This window comes from Chiloscyllium punctatum, chromosome 6 (assembly GCF_047496795.1).
Source record: "Chiloscyllium punctatum isolate Juve2018m chromosome 6, sChiPun1.3, whole genome shotgun sequence".
Classification (NCBI taxonomy): domain Eukaryota; kingdom Metazoa; phylum Chordata; class Chondrichthyes; order Orectolobiformes; family Hemiscylliidae; genus Chiloscyllium; species Chiloscyllium punctatum.
Genome location: NC_092744.1, coordinates 79,840,661 through 79,858,658, shown reverse-complemented (window position 1 = coordinate 79,858,658; position 17,998 = coordinate 79,840,661). Strand labels below are relative to the sequence as shown.

General features: G+C 43.5%; 1 protein-coding gene across 1 annotated transcript in view; it reads right to left on the bottom strand.

Annotated features, from left to right (window-relative positions):
- Positions 1-17,998, bottom strand: part of LOC140479123 (glypican-1-like) — a 206,354-nt gene that overhangs the window by 15,399 nt on the left and 172,957 nt on the right. Inside the window, exons 4-7 of the mRNA XM_072573063.1 lie at positions 9,750-9,915; positions 8,025-8,155; positions 1,821-1,952; positions 549-682 (exon numbers count right to left, since the gene is read on the bottom strand). Of these exons, the coding sequence (XP_072429164.1) occupies positions 549-682; positions 1,821-1,952; positions 8,025-8,155; positions 9,750-9,915 (563 nt within the window). The remainder of the gene's footprint in view (positions 1-548; positions 683-1,820; positions 1,953-8,024; positions 8,156-9,749; positions 9,916-17,998) is intronic.

Below are 17,998 nucleotides of genomic sequence, written 5' to 3'. Positions count from 1 at the left end.
TGAAAGGTTCGAGGGATAGCTCAGTGTTTGAAGATCAGGCTGAGAGTGAGTAACTAAGGAGATCGGGGTAGACAGGAAAGCACAAGTGGGGAGGAGGAGTTTGTGAAAATCAAGAGTTCCTAATGTGATCTCTGACACAAAGCACACCAATTGTTTATTATAAGGGCCTCACATGGTTGACTGTAACTCATTTTCTAGGCCCAAATATGAAGAATGAGAAAATGAAGGGCACATCAATATCTGTTGGTGATCTCAGAACTAAAATGGGAAGTGTCCTGTTTGACTCGTTCACTCTATTTTGTCAACAACTGAGCAAAGCTCATCAAACCTGTTTTAGAACAGGTAAGGACAATTTCTTTTTGAAAAATTAATTCACAGGGTGTGGACATTGACTAGATCTGTGTTTACTTCCCATCTCTAATGGCCCTGGAGAAAGTGGTGGTGAGCTGTGTTCTTGAACCACTGTAGTTGGTTGGAGCATAGGGATACCCACAATGCTGTTAGGTGGGGGGGTGGGGGGGAACGTTTCGGGAGTTTAACCTTCTTACCTCCCTCTGTTCTGCCCATTCCAACACCTGTCCTCATTGGCCAACCCTGCCGTCACCTTCTCGCTGCACAGTGCACTGGGGAGCGTGACCCACAGTTGTCGAACATCGCGGAGCTTCATCTTGACTTCAGTAACCTGAAAACACAACAGCCATTACTGCAATGTGCTCTTCCTCCAAATGTCCTTGACCCCTGACCCCAGGTGAACTCGGAAACAGTTCAAATTACCCTCACCGAGACACATAAGTGATTCCCCTCACCAATGTTAGATTAAACATTCAGAAACAATATGAGTCAGTAAGCTTTATGGGGGTCAGATCTCGTTCACACAGTGGGTGCTGGGATTCATTAGGTGTCGCATTAATTGCCACAATGTGGCAGTGCTGTCTGCACTGCCGCTGGGCCATGTGGCCATTTTCCTTGTTTTTGTTTTCCCTGTAGCTTTGCAGCAAGTCAAAAGAAGGTACAATAAGTGAAGGGGACTCAAATGATCGACACTCCAGAGCCTAAGCTCCTGGGAATGCTACACAATCACCAACGTGTACCAAACCCAGTCAAGAACTATGGGAGCTAGATAGCAAAGTGAAGTTCGGGCCACAGTAAGGGCAGCTATGATTGACTGAGCGAAGACAAAGGGGCTGAATTGCTTACTCCTGCTCCTATTTCTTAGCAATTTGATCTCCACCCTCCTCAGAACCACTTTGACCCCTAAACCCCAGGTGGAGATGGGCTGTTACACTTGGTGAGTTTGGAAACAGTGCAAATTTCCCTCGCCAAGACACGTAAGCGATTTCCCTCACCAATGATATATTAAAAAGCCAGAAACAATACGGGTCAGTAAGCTGCTTGGCGTTATGTCAGACAGCTCTTGTTCACACAGTGGGTGAGCAGACCTATATAACAGGTGTCCTGATGACCCACTCTTCTGTTCTTTGTTGCAGGTTTTCAACAACAGTGACTGCTCCAGAAGATCGTCATAGGCTTGTTGTTTCCCTCCCGTTGCAGCTGGATGTCCAAATTGGCCATAGAGGTCTCCCCATCACCTCCCAAATGAATAGACCATCAGTGGATAATGGCTCTCCAGTGGTCAGTAAGTCTGATCACATTGTGACACTCAAAGTTTGTTCCTAAGGCCGACAATGACAGTGCCGCCCCGGAGCCCAACAGCCAACCGGCCCTCAGTTCTTAGAAAGACTTTGTTTCTTTCAAAGACACTCAGCAATAGCAGTGTTCATTGCAATAGGAATCTTAAAACGGAGTCATCTAGTACCTACCAATCTGTCCATGGGTGGAGTGGCAAGACTGACTGGCCTCTCCTCCACTGAGTACGGCTTCCCACGCCTCCTTGGATCATCCTCGGTTGACCGCTTGCTTACTGATTTGAGATGACCACACCCCTGAAGAACCTGAGAAAGAAACACAAAAAGCAGGGGAAGTTCAGCCAAACAGAGAAACATCCCCTATTTCCAACAGACTTACTGATATCAGTCAACCAAAGCATCGGCATTTGCACCATTTTCTATACTCACCAGGATCTCAGGGTAATGGAGAGCAAACTTTCCTTTAGGGTCAAACAGCACCAAAACATCCAATGAATGATCACCTGATTGGGGTGTGAGACTGACTAGTTCAATTTTAGTGGATGCTTCTGTTCACAAAGCACTGACCTCCACACAACAATGACCACAACCTATGTTCACACAGCACCTCTCGGGTAGTCATTATTTTTAATCAATCCGTTGAGAGATGCTATAATATAATTCTTGAGCAGGTGGGATTTGAACTTGGAAATCCTGGCCGAGAGGTGAAAACACCACCAACTGTAGTCCAAAAATCCTCCATCTTTGATGTTGTAATACAAATTCCAACATCACAGCAGCATTACTAAACAAGCCATGAAATATTGGGACAGGCAACCAAAATTCTTCCATAGAAGTAGCATTTTGGCTCATCTTAAAGCATGAGGGGTTGAGAAGAGTAGAAGATCATGAGATTTGGACCGAAGCAATTGTCGGTGCTTAAAGTGGTCAAGGTACCAACATTGGAGGGGTGCAGAGGTTTCAGAGCATTGCAGCTTCGGAGGAGATTGCAGAGATAGGAAGGATAACAAGGACGAGAACTTTTAAGGTATTGGCAGACTAGGAGCCAGTTTAGGTCAGCAAGCACGGTGGCTCAGTGGCTAGCACTGTTGCCTCACAGTGGCAGGGATCCGGGTTCGATTCCCGCCTCAGGTGACTGTCTGTGTGGAGTTTACATATTCTCCCCATGTCTGTGCGGGTTTCCTCTGGGTGCTCCGGTTTCCTCCCAAAATCCAAAGATGTGCAGGTCAGGTGAATTGGCCATGCTAAATTGCCCATCGTGTTAGATGCATTAGTCAGGGGTAAATATAAGATAGGGAAATGGGCCTGGGTGGGTTACTCTTTGGAGGGCCAGTGTGGACTTTGTTGGGCTGAAGGGCCTGTTTCCATACTGTAGGGAATCTAATCTAAGCACAGGAGTTAGGGGGGGCAATGAGACTCAGTCAAAATTGGGAAATGGATAGCAGAGATTTGGATGAGTTCAAGTTCCTTGGTGGTGAAGGATGGCATTCCTGATCATCTGAAATGCAAGCTTTAGAAACAGCTTCCCAACTACTCTCCAGAAATTCTGCAGGACTGCTCCCAGCCATAGCAACCTCAAAGCTCCACTGCATATCCTTATTTTCTTATGCATTCCTCCCTGCACTCTACCCATATGTCCTTGCCTTCAAATTTTAGGGCTATTTTCATTTCTGTTTTTGGACTTTCTAAAGTCAGTTAGAAACAGAAAGTAGGCCTTTCAGCCCCTCAGGCCTGCTCCACCATTCAGTGAGATTATGGGTGGTCTGTGACATAACTCCATAGATCTTTGGCCCATATTCCTTTACGCCTTTCCTTAATTTGAAATCTGCGGCAAGTAAATTTTTGTGAACAACTGATTCAGCATCCACTGCCGTTTGTAGAAGAGAGTTCCAAAAATCAACCACCTTTTGAGAGCAAAGGCCTGACCATTGACATCCCTGCTAAGATGGTGTGGTGGTTTTATTTAGCTTTGTCATAATGGTGCTTACAGACTGGGAAGCTCATTCACTTTGTGACGTCAGTGCATGTTGTTCAATCCTGTCACGTTCTCTTTCCTGTTTGGCTCTGTCCTATATGTGGGCTGGACTCGGTTCACTTCAGAGGCTGTTGTTTCGGGTCTGCCTGCATATGACTTCCGCGAGATTTCCCTGCTATCCCTTGGCACTATTTGGCTTCCCTTTTGATCCTGACGCTAACTCAATAAGCCGTAGGGGAGGATGGGCAGGAGGTAATCAATAAGGATCACAAAAAATGTACAATTAATTGTGAAGGAACTTATAAAACGTGTGGTAGTAGTGGACAGGGGTCCCAACTGATGGAGGTGATTACTTATAAAGCTCAACGACATAATCCTCCAGCTTTCTTAGAGAAATTAATTACCACAAAACAAGACCCAACAAAGCACTCAACACAAGCTGGGCACAGAGGTGGGAGTGGGGGTGACTGAAAGATAGAGAGATGACACAGACTGGAGTTAGATAGGGGAGGAGAGAATGTGAAATCATTCCTAACAATCCCCCTAATTGACAGATTAACAAAATACCCCTTACCTCATTCTTTGCTACGTGAGGATTCATCTGTTTCTAGAGTCAGAGAACCCAACTTCCTCTATACCCTGCCCAAACACATAAAGTCGGGCAGCCTCTAACCTTCCAGACACGTGAAAGAGTGACAAGCTCCCCTCCAAGCCATTCACCACCCTGACTTGAAAATATATCACTGTCCCTTCAGTGCTGCTAGGACAAAAACCTGGAACTCTCTCCCTAACAATGTTGTGGGTCAACCTGCAGCAGGTAGGCTGCAAAGATTCAAGAAGGCAGCTCACCACCAACTTCTCAAGGGCAATTAGGGACAGGCAATAACAGTTGGCCCAGACAGTGCCATCCACATCCTGAGTGTATTAAAAAACATCAACATTCAGGACTCAGGATTCCCTTTGGATTAGGCACTTAGATGACAATTCCAAATCAACAGGTTCAACTGGTTTAAAAATTGGATTCCAAAACAGTGAAGAAGCAGATGGTAAAATACAAGTCCAAATATGAAGATCATTTGCAGGTGTTTGTGTAGAACAGGTTGTTCAGTCTAAAAGAATATCCTTGACCTTCCAAGAACCCAGGCAACAAGTCAATTATATTTGCAAATTGTAATTCAGGGATGCCAAATTTCATTGCAGATGGAATCAACAAGTTACGCCCATGTAACACCTTTAAAGGCACACCCCAGGGTGTTTCATGCAGCATTAACAAACAAAGGTTTGTGCCAAACCATGGAAGTGACGGCAGGACAACAGCTGACTGAAGGCCAAGGCAAAGAGGCAGGTTTTAAGCAGCAGTGTAAGAGGACTGCAGTCAAGGGCAGTTGAGGATTGAGAACACAGTTTACCTTGTATGTGAGACTCACATCCCATGGAGGCATGTAAGGATCTGCCAAAGTAATGTCTTTTTCAGGCTATGCTTTTTGGGGAATTGTAGGCCTCAATGTTTGACTGCTAAACGCCTTTGGCCAAAGCTTACTTTCCAGGGGATCCAACGGTATTTTCTTTGGTTTCTCGTAGGGTCGGAGTCGGCGTCGCCGGAAAAAGATGCGGTCAAAAGTAAGGATGACATTTTTTTTCCCCAGAGGCCACATCTTTGCCTGCTCCCCCCACCCCCGACTCCCAGTCTGTGCCTAACTTCCACAGAGTGGGCGCAAACGGAAGCCCACGGCAACCCAACAGGTAGGTCACCCTGACAACCAAGAAGGAAAAGGCAGCCATTTTTTGTCACCTGCCGGGAAAGCAGGTAACTGGAGAGCTGGTGGATTGAGGCCCTTAAGTGGCTATTACTTTACCAGTTAACATTCTAAAATGCTGGTGAGTTGAGAAAGTCCCTAATGGACCTTATTAACCAGCACTTAATTGGTGAGGTGGTGAGACAGGAGCATGTATCTCTCCAAGGCCATCTCACCCAATTATCTCCCCTTCTTGTCACCCCTCTTGCATCCTCCAGGGGATTTGCACCCCTAATTTGTGCTATGCGAAGTGAAGGAGTTCAAGGTTGTACAATAGGGTAGAACAATTAATTTCTGTCTGTCACCTTAAAATAGACGACATGGCAACGTGGAGCCAGCACCTGTCCTCTTCCGCTCTGATATATGTAGCTCAGCATTCCAATTTGCAACAGGTAGAATGGGGATTGGTAATTGGGGTGGGTAATAACTCCAGATTCTTACACTCTTCCAATAGTCCATTGATAGTATCTGGGCATCCAGAATAGGACTGTCGACTGCCAGGTGTTCATTCTGAGTCTGTCAGCCAAGAAAATCTCAGGTGAAGTAACACTCTAAGGTGAGGACTGTGTCTGGTATTGGTGTTTATAAAAAAATGTGAACTGAAATCAGAAGGAGCAGTTTTCAAAAACGGGATTTGAAAGGGCGGCGGCTGTTTTAAAAAGTAATCAAACTGACACCCATGGCAGGTATCATGTCAGCAAGTGTTTGAATAAGCAGTAACTAGACACTGAGTTGCAACAATTTGGATTTCAGAGGGTGTACGGATGTAGCTTTTACTGGCAACAGAGGTTGATTCGTCTATGGGCTAGTAACCATTTATCAATGATAACAACCTTTTTGTCTGTCAACTATACGACTTGTTCTCAGGGAACTGGAAACATTCAAGTTAGGAACAAATTACAGAGTGAGTGATAGGAAGAGTGGAAGAGTGTGAGTGTGTGAGATAGAGAGAGCAAGAAAGCAAGAGCAAGAGAGGTCTTCAGTTCTTCTCCAGCTTAGGAGCAGTCTCCCTGTTCTCTGCAGACAAACCTCACTGTAAACTTAAGTGAAAAAGTTGATCCTTCCTGCAATAGTTGCTGTAAAACTATGACTTTGAACTGATACAACAGAGACTTTTTATAAGGGAACCAGCATCCTTGTGTCTCTTGTCAACCAGAGGACGAAACCAGAGAAAGGTGACTGAAGCAGCTTGCTGGCTAGCAGTAGAGTCATAAATATCATCTCAACAACAGAACCTGGGAACAAACATCACTGAACTGGCTTTACAATTTTTCTCTTTTGTCCACAATCTATTTAACTGGGTGTGTATAGTGTGTGTGTGTATAGTGTGTGCGTGTAATTCTGTCTGGACTGTTTATAACTGTTTACTGTAGCTAGATGCTAAATATTTATAAAAAATTGTGAGTTTTGTTTAGTACAGAAATCTGGTTCTCATTTTAAGTCAATTTGGATTTGAAAATCAGGTAATTTGAGGAATTCTTCATAAAATCGTTAACTTTTTTAATGAGCCTGGGAATAGCAGAATTCAATTTCCAGTGTGCAAATCAAGGGAGGCACAGCATTTGCATTTAAATAGCCTCTTTAGCTTTGCAAAATGTCCAAAATGCTTCATAGGATATCAGCAAATAAAAACTGACAGTGTACTCTGTAAGTCGGTATTAGGATAGTATCAAGGAGTCTGATCAAAAGGTGTGATTTTAAAAAGGACAGAGTCATCCTTTGAAGTTTTCATTACTAGTATTTTGAAAAGAGGGGTCTTGGACATTCATACTACATAAAGGCAAAGTCACCAGAGTCTTACTGAACCATAGGGCTCCTCTCTCATTAGAGAGAGGTGACTGGTGATGGTTTAATCCAATGGTCACCACACCTCAGATGAGGGGAGAGCTGGACAGGGAGAGCCCTTCATGATTATCCTCAGCTGGTTTGGGAATTGAACCCACACCTCCGATGTCGCTCTGTATTGCAAACCAGCCATCCAGCAAACTGACCTAACCGAGCCCTTCACATCATATACAAACACATGACAGAAATGTAATTCCTTCTTGGGGAAGTGGGTGGCAGTAAGGTCAGACATTTGACTTTTTCTATGTTTTGGCACACATGGATGCAAACAGTAATATCAACTCAGTGCAGTCTAACATCAGTTGCTTGCCAAGTATAAACACAACACTTTGTTTGTCATCTTTCATCAACCTGTTCAGACATGTTATGATACACCTCTGGAGGAGTATCCTCTTGGACTTGAAACTAGACCTTCTGGCTCTGAGTTAGGGGCACTACCACTGCTTCATAAAAAGACCCACTGTGATTAATTAGACTTGGTTAATTGTAGATAGTTCATTCAGCCTCTCCAACTTGTAAAGGGTAGTTCAAACCCATGATTCCAAATCCACTCCTAATCATGGCTCCCAAATCCAAATCCAAATCAAAATCCAAAAGTTAATTCCAAATTCCACCATGTGCTGGCTGTCCTATGACATAACCCAAATGGGATGTCAACTCTCTTCCACCTAATGTTTCCTATTGGGTATTATTCACGGACATGCAGTGCTATTCGTTGCTTCCAAGACCAGAACTCACTCTCTCTGGTCTGGGTGACCTTACCTTCGATGAGATATGAGCTCTGTTATCTCGCATGGTCTGTATTGCCTCAGCGATCTTCATGTAAATTGTATCGACCAGCGACTCCATGTTTGATGGTCCATTAAATCTGTCAGCCACCTGAACCATAGAGTCTGAAATATCAAGAATGGTCAAGATTAATGCTCACATTTCTCCTGTGGAATGCTCGTACACCGTCTTGGCCGTGCACACTGGAATTTCCACCCTGAACCTCTTCGCATCTCCATCATCCTTTGCATACCAATCCTAAAACCCATTGGTTTGAAAAGCTTCTGTATCACCTCTCCTTCTTAGGACTGACCTTGACATTTACTTGCCTTTCTGCCTGAGAAGTTGCTTTGAGACATTATTTTCTATGTTAGCAACATTGTGTAAATGGCATTATATTACAAATGCCATCTGTCCCTCCCACGGCCATTTTTCTCTCCTGCTCTCGCTGTGTAGCTAGAGCAGAGCTTTCGCGTCACTCACCCCCCTGTGCTTTCCAAGTCAAGGGTTTTCAAAACCATGAGGATTCGAAACAGTGTTGATTGAGCACGATTGTTCCAATTGGCAGAATGATTGAGAACCAGGAGGACACCAACGCAAGGTGAAGGACGATAAAACCCAACAGCAATGTGAGAGGGAATATTTTGTACACAGTGTGTGTTAGGTATCAGGAATGCAGTGCCTGGGAGTGAGATAGAGACAGATTCCATTTTGGATTTCTAAATTTGCAGTTGGAGAGTTTGGGGAGTTGTTGATGGAACTACATATGAGCCAGCATAGCCATTTTGGGCCAAATGGCCTCCTTCTTTATTCTTACTGTCCTTTGGCTCTATTTGTTTCACCTCGATTTAGCTATAAATAATGAATGAACTCAGAGTGAATATCAGTTGATTACTCTGCTGTATCACAGTTAACACCAATCTGACATTAGTACATACTGTTCAAGAAGGTAGGCTGGTATTTTCATAGAATCCCGACAGTGTGGAAGCATGTAATTCAGGCCATTGAGTCCACACTAAGGAGTATCCCACCCTAACCCACACACACTACGCTTCCTTGTAACCCTGCATGTCCCATGGCTAATCCACCTGACCTGCACATCCTTCGACTGAGGGAGAAAACTGGAGTACCCAGAGGAAATCCACGCAGATACGGGGAGAATGTGAAAATTCCACATAGTCACCTGAGGGTGGAATCAAAGCTGGGTCTCTGGCACTGTGAGGCAGCAGTGCTAACCAGTGAGCCACCGTGTCACTCCATCGCCAGTTCCAGGATGTGCCAGTCCTAGTGTTATCCTGGCTGAAATCAGCTAACGCATCACAGACCACGGATGACACCATGACACTCCCTACACTATAACTCCCAATAATAGTTCACACTCTTACTCAATTGCCTCTCTCCCCTCAGCAGCCTGGTCATATCTCTACACATATTAATCCAGCACCCTTACACAGTCACTCAGTAACCTCCAGCCAATTCACCCAAAGACCCAGGAGCATTCATGCTTTAAAGTGAAAGTCATCTCCCCAGTCATTCCTTGCAAGATGAGTGATGGATTAATCAAAGCTTCAGACAGGACATGGTAAGTAGACTTCCCATCTGAGGTATGACAGATGATTCATTGAGTGGCCAGCAGGATCTCTGCAGATACCTAACATTGAGGCTGAGTGCCTGTGACTGTTCCCCCCTCACTCCTCTGTTCACCACCACAGACCTTACCGACTAGGTTCCTCCATTCGCTGTCTAGGTCAGCATGATTGGCCAGGCAGCCCTTCAAGATGTTGAGGCAATAGTTGTTGCAAGGTTTCACACTTGCCATGCTCCGACAGTGAGGACAATACATCAATCTCATCATGGCTCGAGCACACTCTGGGCTTGGAGGCACCTGAGGGGGAGGGGAGGGGGGTAAAATTTGACACAGTTTTGAATACTTTGAAAAGAATCATCCCTCAAAAATATATTGTCTCCACCCAGATTTAGCCATTGCAGCTCAAAGTTTCTGCTGCACTCTTCTCAGTAGCTAACATAAAGCAACCAGTAAGGACAAATGAATATTTTTTAGCTTGGATCTCAACTACTTACAATCTACATCAATGACTTGGATAAAGGGACTGAACATATGGCAGCTATGTTTGCCAATGACACTAAGATGGGTAGGAAATTGAGTTATTATGAGGTGAAGAAATCTACAAAAGGTTAAGTGAGTGGGCAAGAAATGTCAAATGGAGTATCATGTGGGAAAATATGAACCTGTGCATTTTCACAGGAAGATGAGAAAAGCTGTATTTTATTCTAAATGGAGCAAGGCTGCAGAACTCCATGATAGAGAGACGTGCTGGAACATGAATCACAAAGTTAACATGCAGGTACAGCAAGTGATTAGGAGAACAAATAGAGTCTTGGTTCATTAAAAGGAGAATGGATTGTAAAAGTAAGGGAATTGGGTGGTGCATGTAAGGGGGAGGGATTCATTAATGCCTCAATGATGGAATCTTCAGTCCTGGAAGTTGGTAATGAAGAGAAGAAGTCATGTATTCCATAATTCTGCATTTAGATCAGACACAGGTAGCATGGGTCCCTATATTCCAATTCTCTGCTTCAGCGCAAACTCAGAATAATGCCCCCACATTTATATGCAAGTCATGTCTCTTCCCACAACGCCCTGATGGAGTATAACTTGCCAGTGGAGGGCTAATTTAAAGACAATTCTTTGACATGATGCAATGCTAACTATTAAGTTGGGAATTATACTGGAGGCAGCAAGGGAGTTGGATTCAAACATGGAAATGACAACGATTTGATTCAGTATCTCAGAAAACAAAAGCTTTACAAACACAAGGGCAACTTCAAGAAAAACAATTTGCTTTTTCCAGGGTTAATTAAAAAAATGAACACTTAGGTAAGACCCAGTATTTTCCTGCGAGACAGGATAAGAGTCAAGAGGAAATGCTGGTGAAACAGGGCAACGTTACCTCAAAAAGGAAAGATTGAAGGGGAATTGAAACGGCAAAGGCACGGAGAATTTTTTTAAAGTTCTGGCATGGATTGTGGGTGTCATTCGCCAGGTTAACATTTATTGCCCATCCCTAACTGCCCTTGAACTGAGTGGCTTGCTCGGCCAATTCTGAGGGCATTAAAGAGTCGGACGCATCGCGGGTGGCTCTGGAGTCACATGTAGGTCAGACCAGATAAGGAGGAAGACGTCTGATGCTAAAAGGGCATTTTTGAACCAGACAGGCTTTAAGGTCACTGTCACTGAGCCAAGCTTCACATTCTAGATTTTTATTTCAAGAGGTTAGGGAAGCAAATATAAATGATTTTCATTGGTAGGAATGCAAAGACAATACCATACTCTTGAGATAATTATCAGGCATATAGGAGCAGAGACGAAGATTATGAGCAGTCTTTCAACACAGTGATATTGGAATATGGAATTATTCTCTCAATTGTACGTTCAATCTGAACTGAACTGAAATATAGCATTCAGAAAGATCATGGATAACCATTGATACACAATTATGAAAAGGGTTTAACGAGAACAGTAGGATAAGGGGGCTATAAAACTAGCCAGGGAGGTGAAAGCAGGACAGTCAGGTGGTTTGCTCTTACTCTGCAAATTTAAGATTTGCTTCGTATCTTATACAGCAATATAACTGCACAGCTCTCTCCAGTTTGCACATCTTCACTGATTTTGTTTTATTCTACACATTAATAGCTTATGTTGAAGTCAACTCCTGTTGGGACTTTTCACTCTGAATGGGTTTGACATGTTTGATCTACCTCTTCCCTGCCCCACCACTGATTTTAAATCTTAAACATAAAAGACACAGCCCAGCTAACTGCCACAGCCTCACGTTCCCACTCTCAAATGCCGCCCAACAAGGAGGCTCCTGGATAGATTGGGGGTGGCACATACAACCTTTTGTTTGAGAATTTGGAACTCATTGCCTGAAATGATGTCCAGACTTAAATCCTTATTATATTGAAGAAAAATACCTGGCTATGCAATTGAGGTGATGTAACCTCCTAGGGCCACAGACAGGGCTGCACTGTGTGATTAGATCTGATAAGAGTTGGCTGTCAAGTACTTGTCTCATTTTACTTGTGTGCTGTAAATATTTTTGTGTTTCTAAGCAGTGTCACTGCCAAGGGAAGGGCAATTAGCACAACCTTGCCAGCTTTGTTCATAACCTAAGCTCCTCAAAACTCTTCTCTTTAATAACCTTGCAGCAATCCCTATGGCTCCTTCTTGTTTGGTTCAGTGTCTGAGTTTCTGCTGCTGATTTGAGAAACACCTCTATCCATGTTAAAGGCAGTTTGCAACTGAAGCTTGTGGCCACTGGAGGATGAGGCATTTGAAACTGATGATGATCTCCCCACTCCAGGAACTTGAACACATCATTTCAGCTGACATTTTAAAAAAAGTATGATGCAGGTACTGCACTATTAGCATTTCGGCTTTTCATGTGGCTTATTGAATAGATTTCCCATCTGCTCTCCAATGTCAGGACTTGAGATCAAATGGATTATCTCAAAATGGAGTTCTCTGAAGTTCATGGTGCATCCCTCGACCATCATCACAAGTACAGATCATTAACTGGTCATTTACTTCATTGCTGTTTATGGGAGCTTACTAAGAGAAGTTGGCTGCTGCATCCTCTATATTACAAGAGTTCGAAAGTATTTAATTGGCAGTAAAGTGCTTTGGGACTTCCTATGGTCATGAAAGGTGCTATAGAAATGCAAGGCTTTCCTTTTATTGCACACATTTGGTTTAACGTGTACCTTCCCTTTCAGAGTTTGCTGTTAAGGGCTCCTCATGCAGTGTGTATACAATATTGCGATTCTGCCTGGCTATTAGTCTGCACAGATTAGAAATTTTCATTATTCTTTATTCATTCACGGGATGAGGGCGTCACCGGCTGAGCCAGAATTTACTGCCCTTCCCAATTGCCCAGTGGGCAGTTAAGAGTCAACCCCATTGCTGTGGGTCTGGAGTCACATGTAGGCCAGACCAGGTAAGGATGGCAGTTTCCTTCCCTAAAGGACATTAGTGAACCACATGGGTTTTTCTGAAAAATCGATGAATTAATCATTAGACTCTTAATTCCAGATTTTTAAAAATTGAATTCTGCGTCAAAACTTACATATTTTACTATTTTAAATAACACAAGGAGTTAATCAATCACTGATGAACGATTAGTTCTTCACCCATCATTACTGACATGATACACGTCTATCCCAAGCATGTCTAAATAAGGTGCTTGTAAAGTGTGGGTGCTGTTGTAATGTAGCCAATCAGCACACAGCAAGATGCATGCATCAACATGATAATGGCTGGTTAATCGGGTTTAGATGGATTTGGTGGAGTGAAAACTATTGTGCAGAAACTCCAAGAATTGCAAACCGTATCTTGGATTCTTTTATGCATACCTGAAAACTCTCGATTTCAAGACTTCCACTGAAATAAAGATCACCCCTGATGGAGCAACATTCTTTGAACACATCGCACAGTGAAAGCCTAAACTATCTCCTTGTTCAATGAATATTTGGTTGGACTTGGACATGTGCATTTCTACCTTATAAGTGAAAAGGTCACTGACCAAACTAAGCCAACAGTTCAGGTATAACAAGATTACTTTGTGTGATAAATGTCCTCAAGTTTCTGTCCCCTCGCTCTCCAGAAATTAGCAGGAAGTGAAATAAAGCAAAACCACAGATTCACTCCAATAAAACGGCTAATTTGAGGAGACAGCTGCTTTCCATTTGTTATGATGTAATCTGACAGCTCTGTCTTCTCAATAACACAAGCGCCTTTGTTAGGTGGACGTGCGAGAGTTTTATCTCGACTGCCAGGCATTTTCTCAGCAGGAGGTGGGCGGATCTCTGCAGTGTAGATCCCTTCACGGGAAAGTCTGGAATTGTAACACCTTCTCATTAAAATCTTCCTTTACACACACAGGTGCATGGGTCTGACTGCCAAAAGGCTCTTATCACTGTCCTGCCCGTGCTAACAAGGTGAATCAGTAGTGAGAGAGTATTATGGAGGCATTTGATCCTAAATGCCATCACCGAACCTTTTCTGAATTTAATCAAAGAGATAGTCATTAAAATCAACGCAATTTGGTGTCTCTGACTGAAAGCCTGGGATTTGACAAAGACATTGTATCTTAGGGCACCATCCCAATGTAGCTATCTGGCACGTTCAACTATGGAGTGGAGCTGGAAAAAGTGCAGCAGGTCATTACCGAGTACATCCATCGACAGAGAAACTTGAAGAGAACGTTCTTCAAAGGAATGAGAGCGATTTTAAGGGTTTTTAAAAAATACCCTTTGCAGCTGTAAATGAAGTGAACAGTGGAAGATGGGATGTGGAAAGGCAGCATTCCCAGTGTAGGAGTAAACAGCTCATCCCATTTATTGCCAAGAACACCTTCAACCCACAGAACAGCCAGCACCTCAGGCAGTCCATTTAGCATTACAATTGGCACAATATTTTGGAAGACTAGCACCACCACCACCAATTGCTCTGCCTTTTTCTTTTATTCATGACCCACAACACTTTGCCTCAACAGTCTTTTCCATTTTCTTTGCGCTTTTCAGCTCTCTCTGGTTACAGGCCCACAGGGTGACAGGAGCCTCCCGGCGTCTTAGCTCAATGTATGATCCTTGATGCTGGCCAGCATGCTTTGTCGAGTCACACCGCCCTCGAAAGTGCCAGAACTGAGTCTGACCCTCTCCTCCTGCATTTTCTTTCCAGCAAGGACGATGGAGGTGTGTTTGGGTGGCAATGCATTCACTGAATGGAGATCGGGGAAGCAGCTTTGCTTCATTTCTCAGTGTACTTAACGATAACTGAATCAACTCAAACAGCTGCCTTAAATAAAAGAACTTTTAGATCAGCAACAGACAGGATTAGAAACTGATACATGCTGGTCTGCATGGTTAAATGCTACATCAGGCTCTGCCTTCTGAGTCCATGGGGAACTATTTTCAATGTACTGGCAACCACAACTGTACAATTTGACTACCATGTTAAAACCACAAATGAGATCATGGGATATGTTCTCAAATAGATGATTGAGGTATTTTCTCACACTGGTGCTCAGAGGCTGCTCTGGAACTGTCAAGTAGGGTCTTTTTTTGGGACTGATAATGGGCAAAGTTCCTGAAACTGGTCAAAGGGGTCCATTCTTTGACTGGGGCTCAAGATAGGTTGTCAAACTGGCAAAAGGGGTAAGGCGGGATGTTTCTGAACTGCCGCACGGGATGGATTTTACAGCTGCCAGTCTCGCCCGTTACACTCAGTTCCTTGGAGCTGTTCCTGAAACACAGCCCTCGAGCTGACATAACACCTTCTTCAAAATAGGACACCACGGAAGTTAATACAAATGGATCAAATAACTACAGCAGGGCACCCGTTGGAAGATCAAGCACTGTCACAACAAACTATTTTCTGTTGCATAGAGATGTCTCACAGAATTTCAGATTAACATGACCATCCCCAATGTGAGCCAGTAGCTTTTCCTATAGTAGCCTCATCATTCCTCTCTATCCACTACCATCTGACAACACCTTGCTACAGTATTGTTTATGCCTTTCCTGTACATATTTGGGTTACCCAGTTAATGAGCTGAAGATGAAAGCTATGGGAAATCTGGGGCTGAAACTATATCTTAAGAGTAGCTTTGGCCTTTCAATTAAGCATATGGTCTCTATCTCAACAGAACAAATGCATTTTGACATCCCTTTTAACAGGATTCTGGGTAATCCAAGATGGAGGACGGGAAAAATTTCTGGCTATAGCAGCTGCTCCTTTTTTGAGATATTTTATGCGTTGGAGGTAATTTCCTCAAATTCCAGGAGCAACAATCACTGTCTTATAAACTATTGTATTGTTTTGGAACTTTGGAGAAAAAAAAAGTCAAAACAACAGCACTTTTAAAAGGGAGAAGAACAGACAAAGGAAGCACATCGTGAGGTCAGTGCAGGTGAGAGAGAGAGAAAAGAACCCACATTGCTAGCTGACAGAACAGTGAACCTGCGCAGTTACCATCTTTGCTGTTGCAACATTTTCACGCAGAGGGTGGTACGTATATGGAATGAGCTGCCAGACGAAGTGGTGGAGGCTGGTACAATTACAACGTTTAAAAGGCATTTAGATGGGTATGTGAATAGGAAAGATTTGGAGGGATATGGGCCGGGTGCTGGCACGTGGGACTGGATTGGGTTGGGATATCTGGTCGGCATGGACGGGTTGGACCAAAGGATCTGCTTCCATGCTGTACATCTCTATGATTCTCTGACTATAACTCAGTAGAAATATCTTTTCTCAATTCTCCATTCACATGCACAGTAAAAAATCTTCAGCCCTTCACTTTCTATTCGTTCATGTGTGTGGACATCATTGGTAAACATTTGATGCCCATCCGAATTGTCCTTGAGGAGGTGGTAAGCCACATTGTGGAATGGCTGCATTCCATTTGGTTGGGCCTGGGACATTACTCTGAGGAATTGGGAAGTGGGGGTCAATGGCAGTGTCTCTACCTTTAAGCCAAACCGCTCCTGGTTAAAGCTCTGCTTGCACCAGAGGTGTGCAATAACATTGCCAAACAGGTTGATGAGGAAATAGATCCACCCTGAGGAATTGAAAGCTCTCATGGCACAGTGACAGTGTCCCTTACTCTGAACCAGGAGGTCTGCGTTCAAGTCTCACCTACTCCAGAGATACGTGATAGCATTTTTGAACAGCTTTGAGGGGAAAAGAAAGTATCCTGAGGAAATGCTGCAGAGATGTTCCAGAACTCAGGAGATCACCTATAAAAACCACAACCTTTTGTACTAGGTATGACCCCAAACAGAATTTTCCTTCACTTCCCACCGATATCTATTCTGCTTGGGGTTCTGCGTGTCACATTAGGACAAAAGTTTTCTTGATGCCAATGGCAATCCCACTCAGTTCACCTCTGACATTCAGCTCCGCATTCTGTGTTTGTCCAGAGGCCACATTGATGTCTTGCGCAAAGCGCCTCTGGTGAAACGCAAGTGTAGGTGTAAGTGAGCAGATTACTTAATTTTATTTCATTTATTTATTTGATTTAGTTATTGTCACATGCATCTTGCACACAATGCAGTGAAAAGTATTGTATAGTGTCACCACTCTCCGGCACCACCTTAAAGCACAGAAAACTAAACCAAAACACAGAACAGAAAGGCAGGAAAAATGAAGAAATAAAAACAAACAGAAATAAAGAATACTGATGAGTCAGGGCCACATCATCATGCTGACAGTAACACCTTCTATCACTTCACTGTTGATCGGGAGCAGACTGATGTGACAGCAGTTTGTTGGATTGGATTTGACCAGTTTAATTTTTTTAGGCAATTTTCCATATTTGCAGGTAAGGGCCAATGCTGAACTGAAAGAGGGGCATCATTGTGCATTTAAATGAACATTAACAAATTCAAGAACTTGTCTGATTTCTGTGAAGTTCTTTGGATTGCTTCCTGACATTAACAGGCACTGCGTAAATCCAAGTTGTTAAGCTTGGCAATTCACCAAAACACGCTTTGGATGGGACTGCTGAAAATATGAGTTGCAGTGTTCACGTTGACATACAAGGGAAAATCTTGAGACTTTGTTCAGCTGGAGTATCAGGGTGAAGCTCCCTAGTTGCAGTGTAAAAATGGCTGGAACTAGCTGCACGATACTGTGACAATCAGCTGCCTTTGAATTTTAAATGGTACTTTACAGCACCGGTGAATACTCTGTGAAATGATCTTACTCTATATCTAAGCCATGCTGCCCTTTCACATCAGAAACTTGGGCTTGAATCCAACCCAGACACTTCTTTTCAAAATATCTCCTCAGTCTATCGACAGAATCAAGGTGGACAGAAGAATGGCAAGTCCTGCAACAGGAAACAATCTATTGGTCACAGTGTGGAAACAGGCCCTTCGGCCCAACA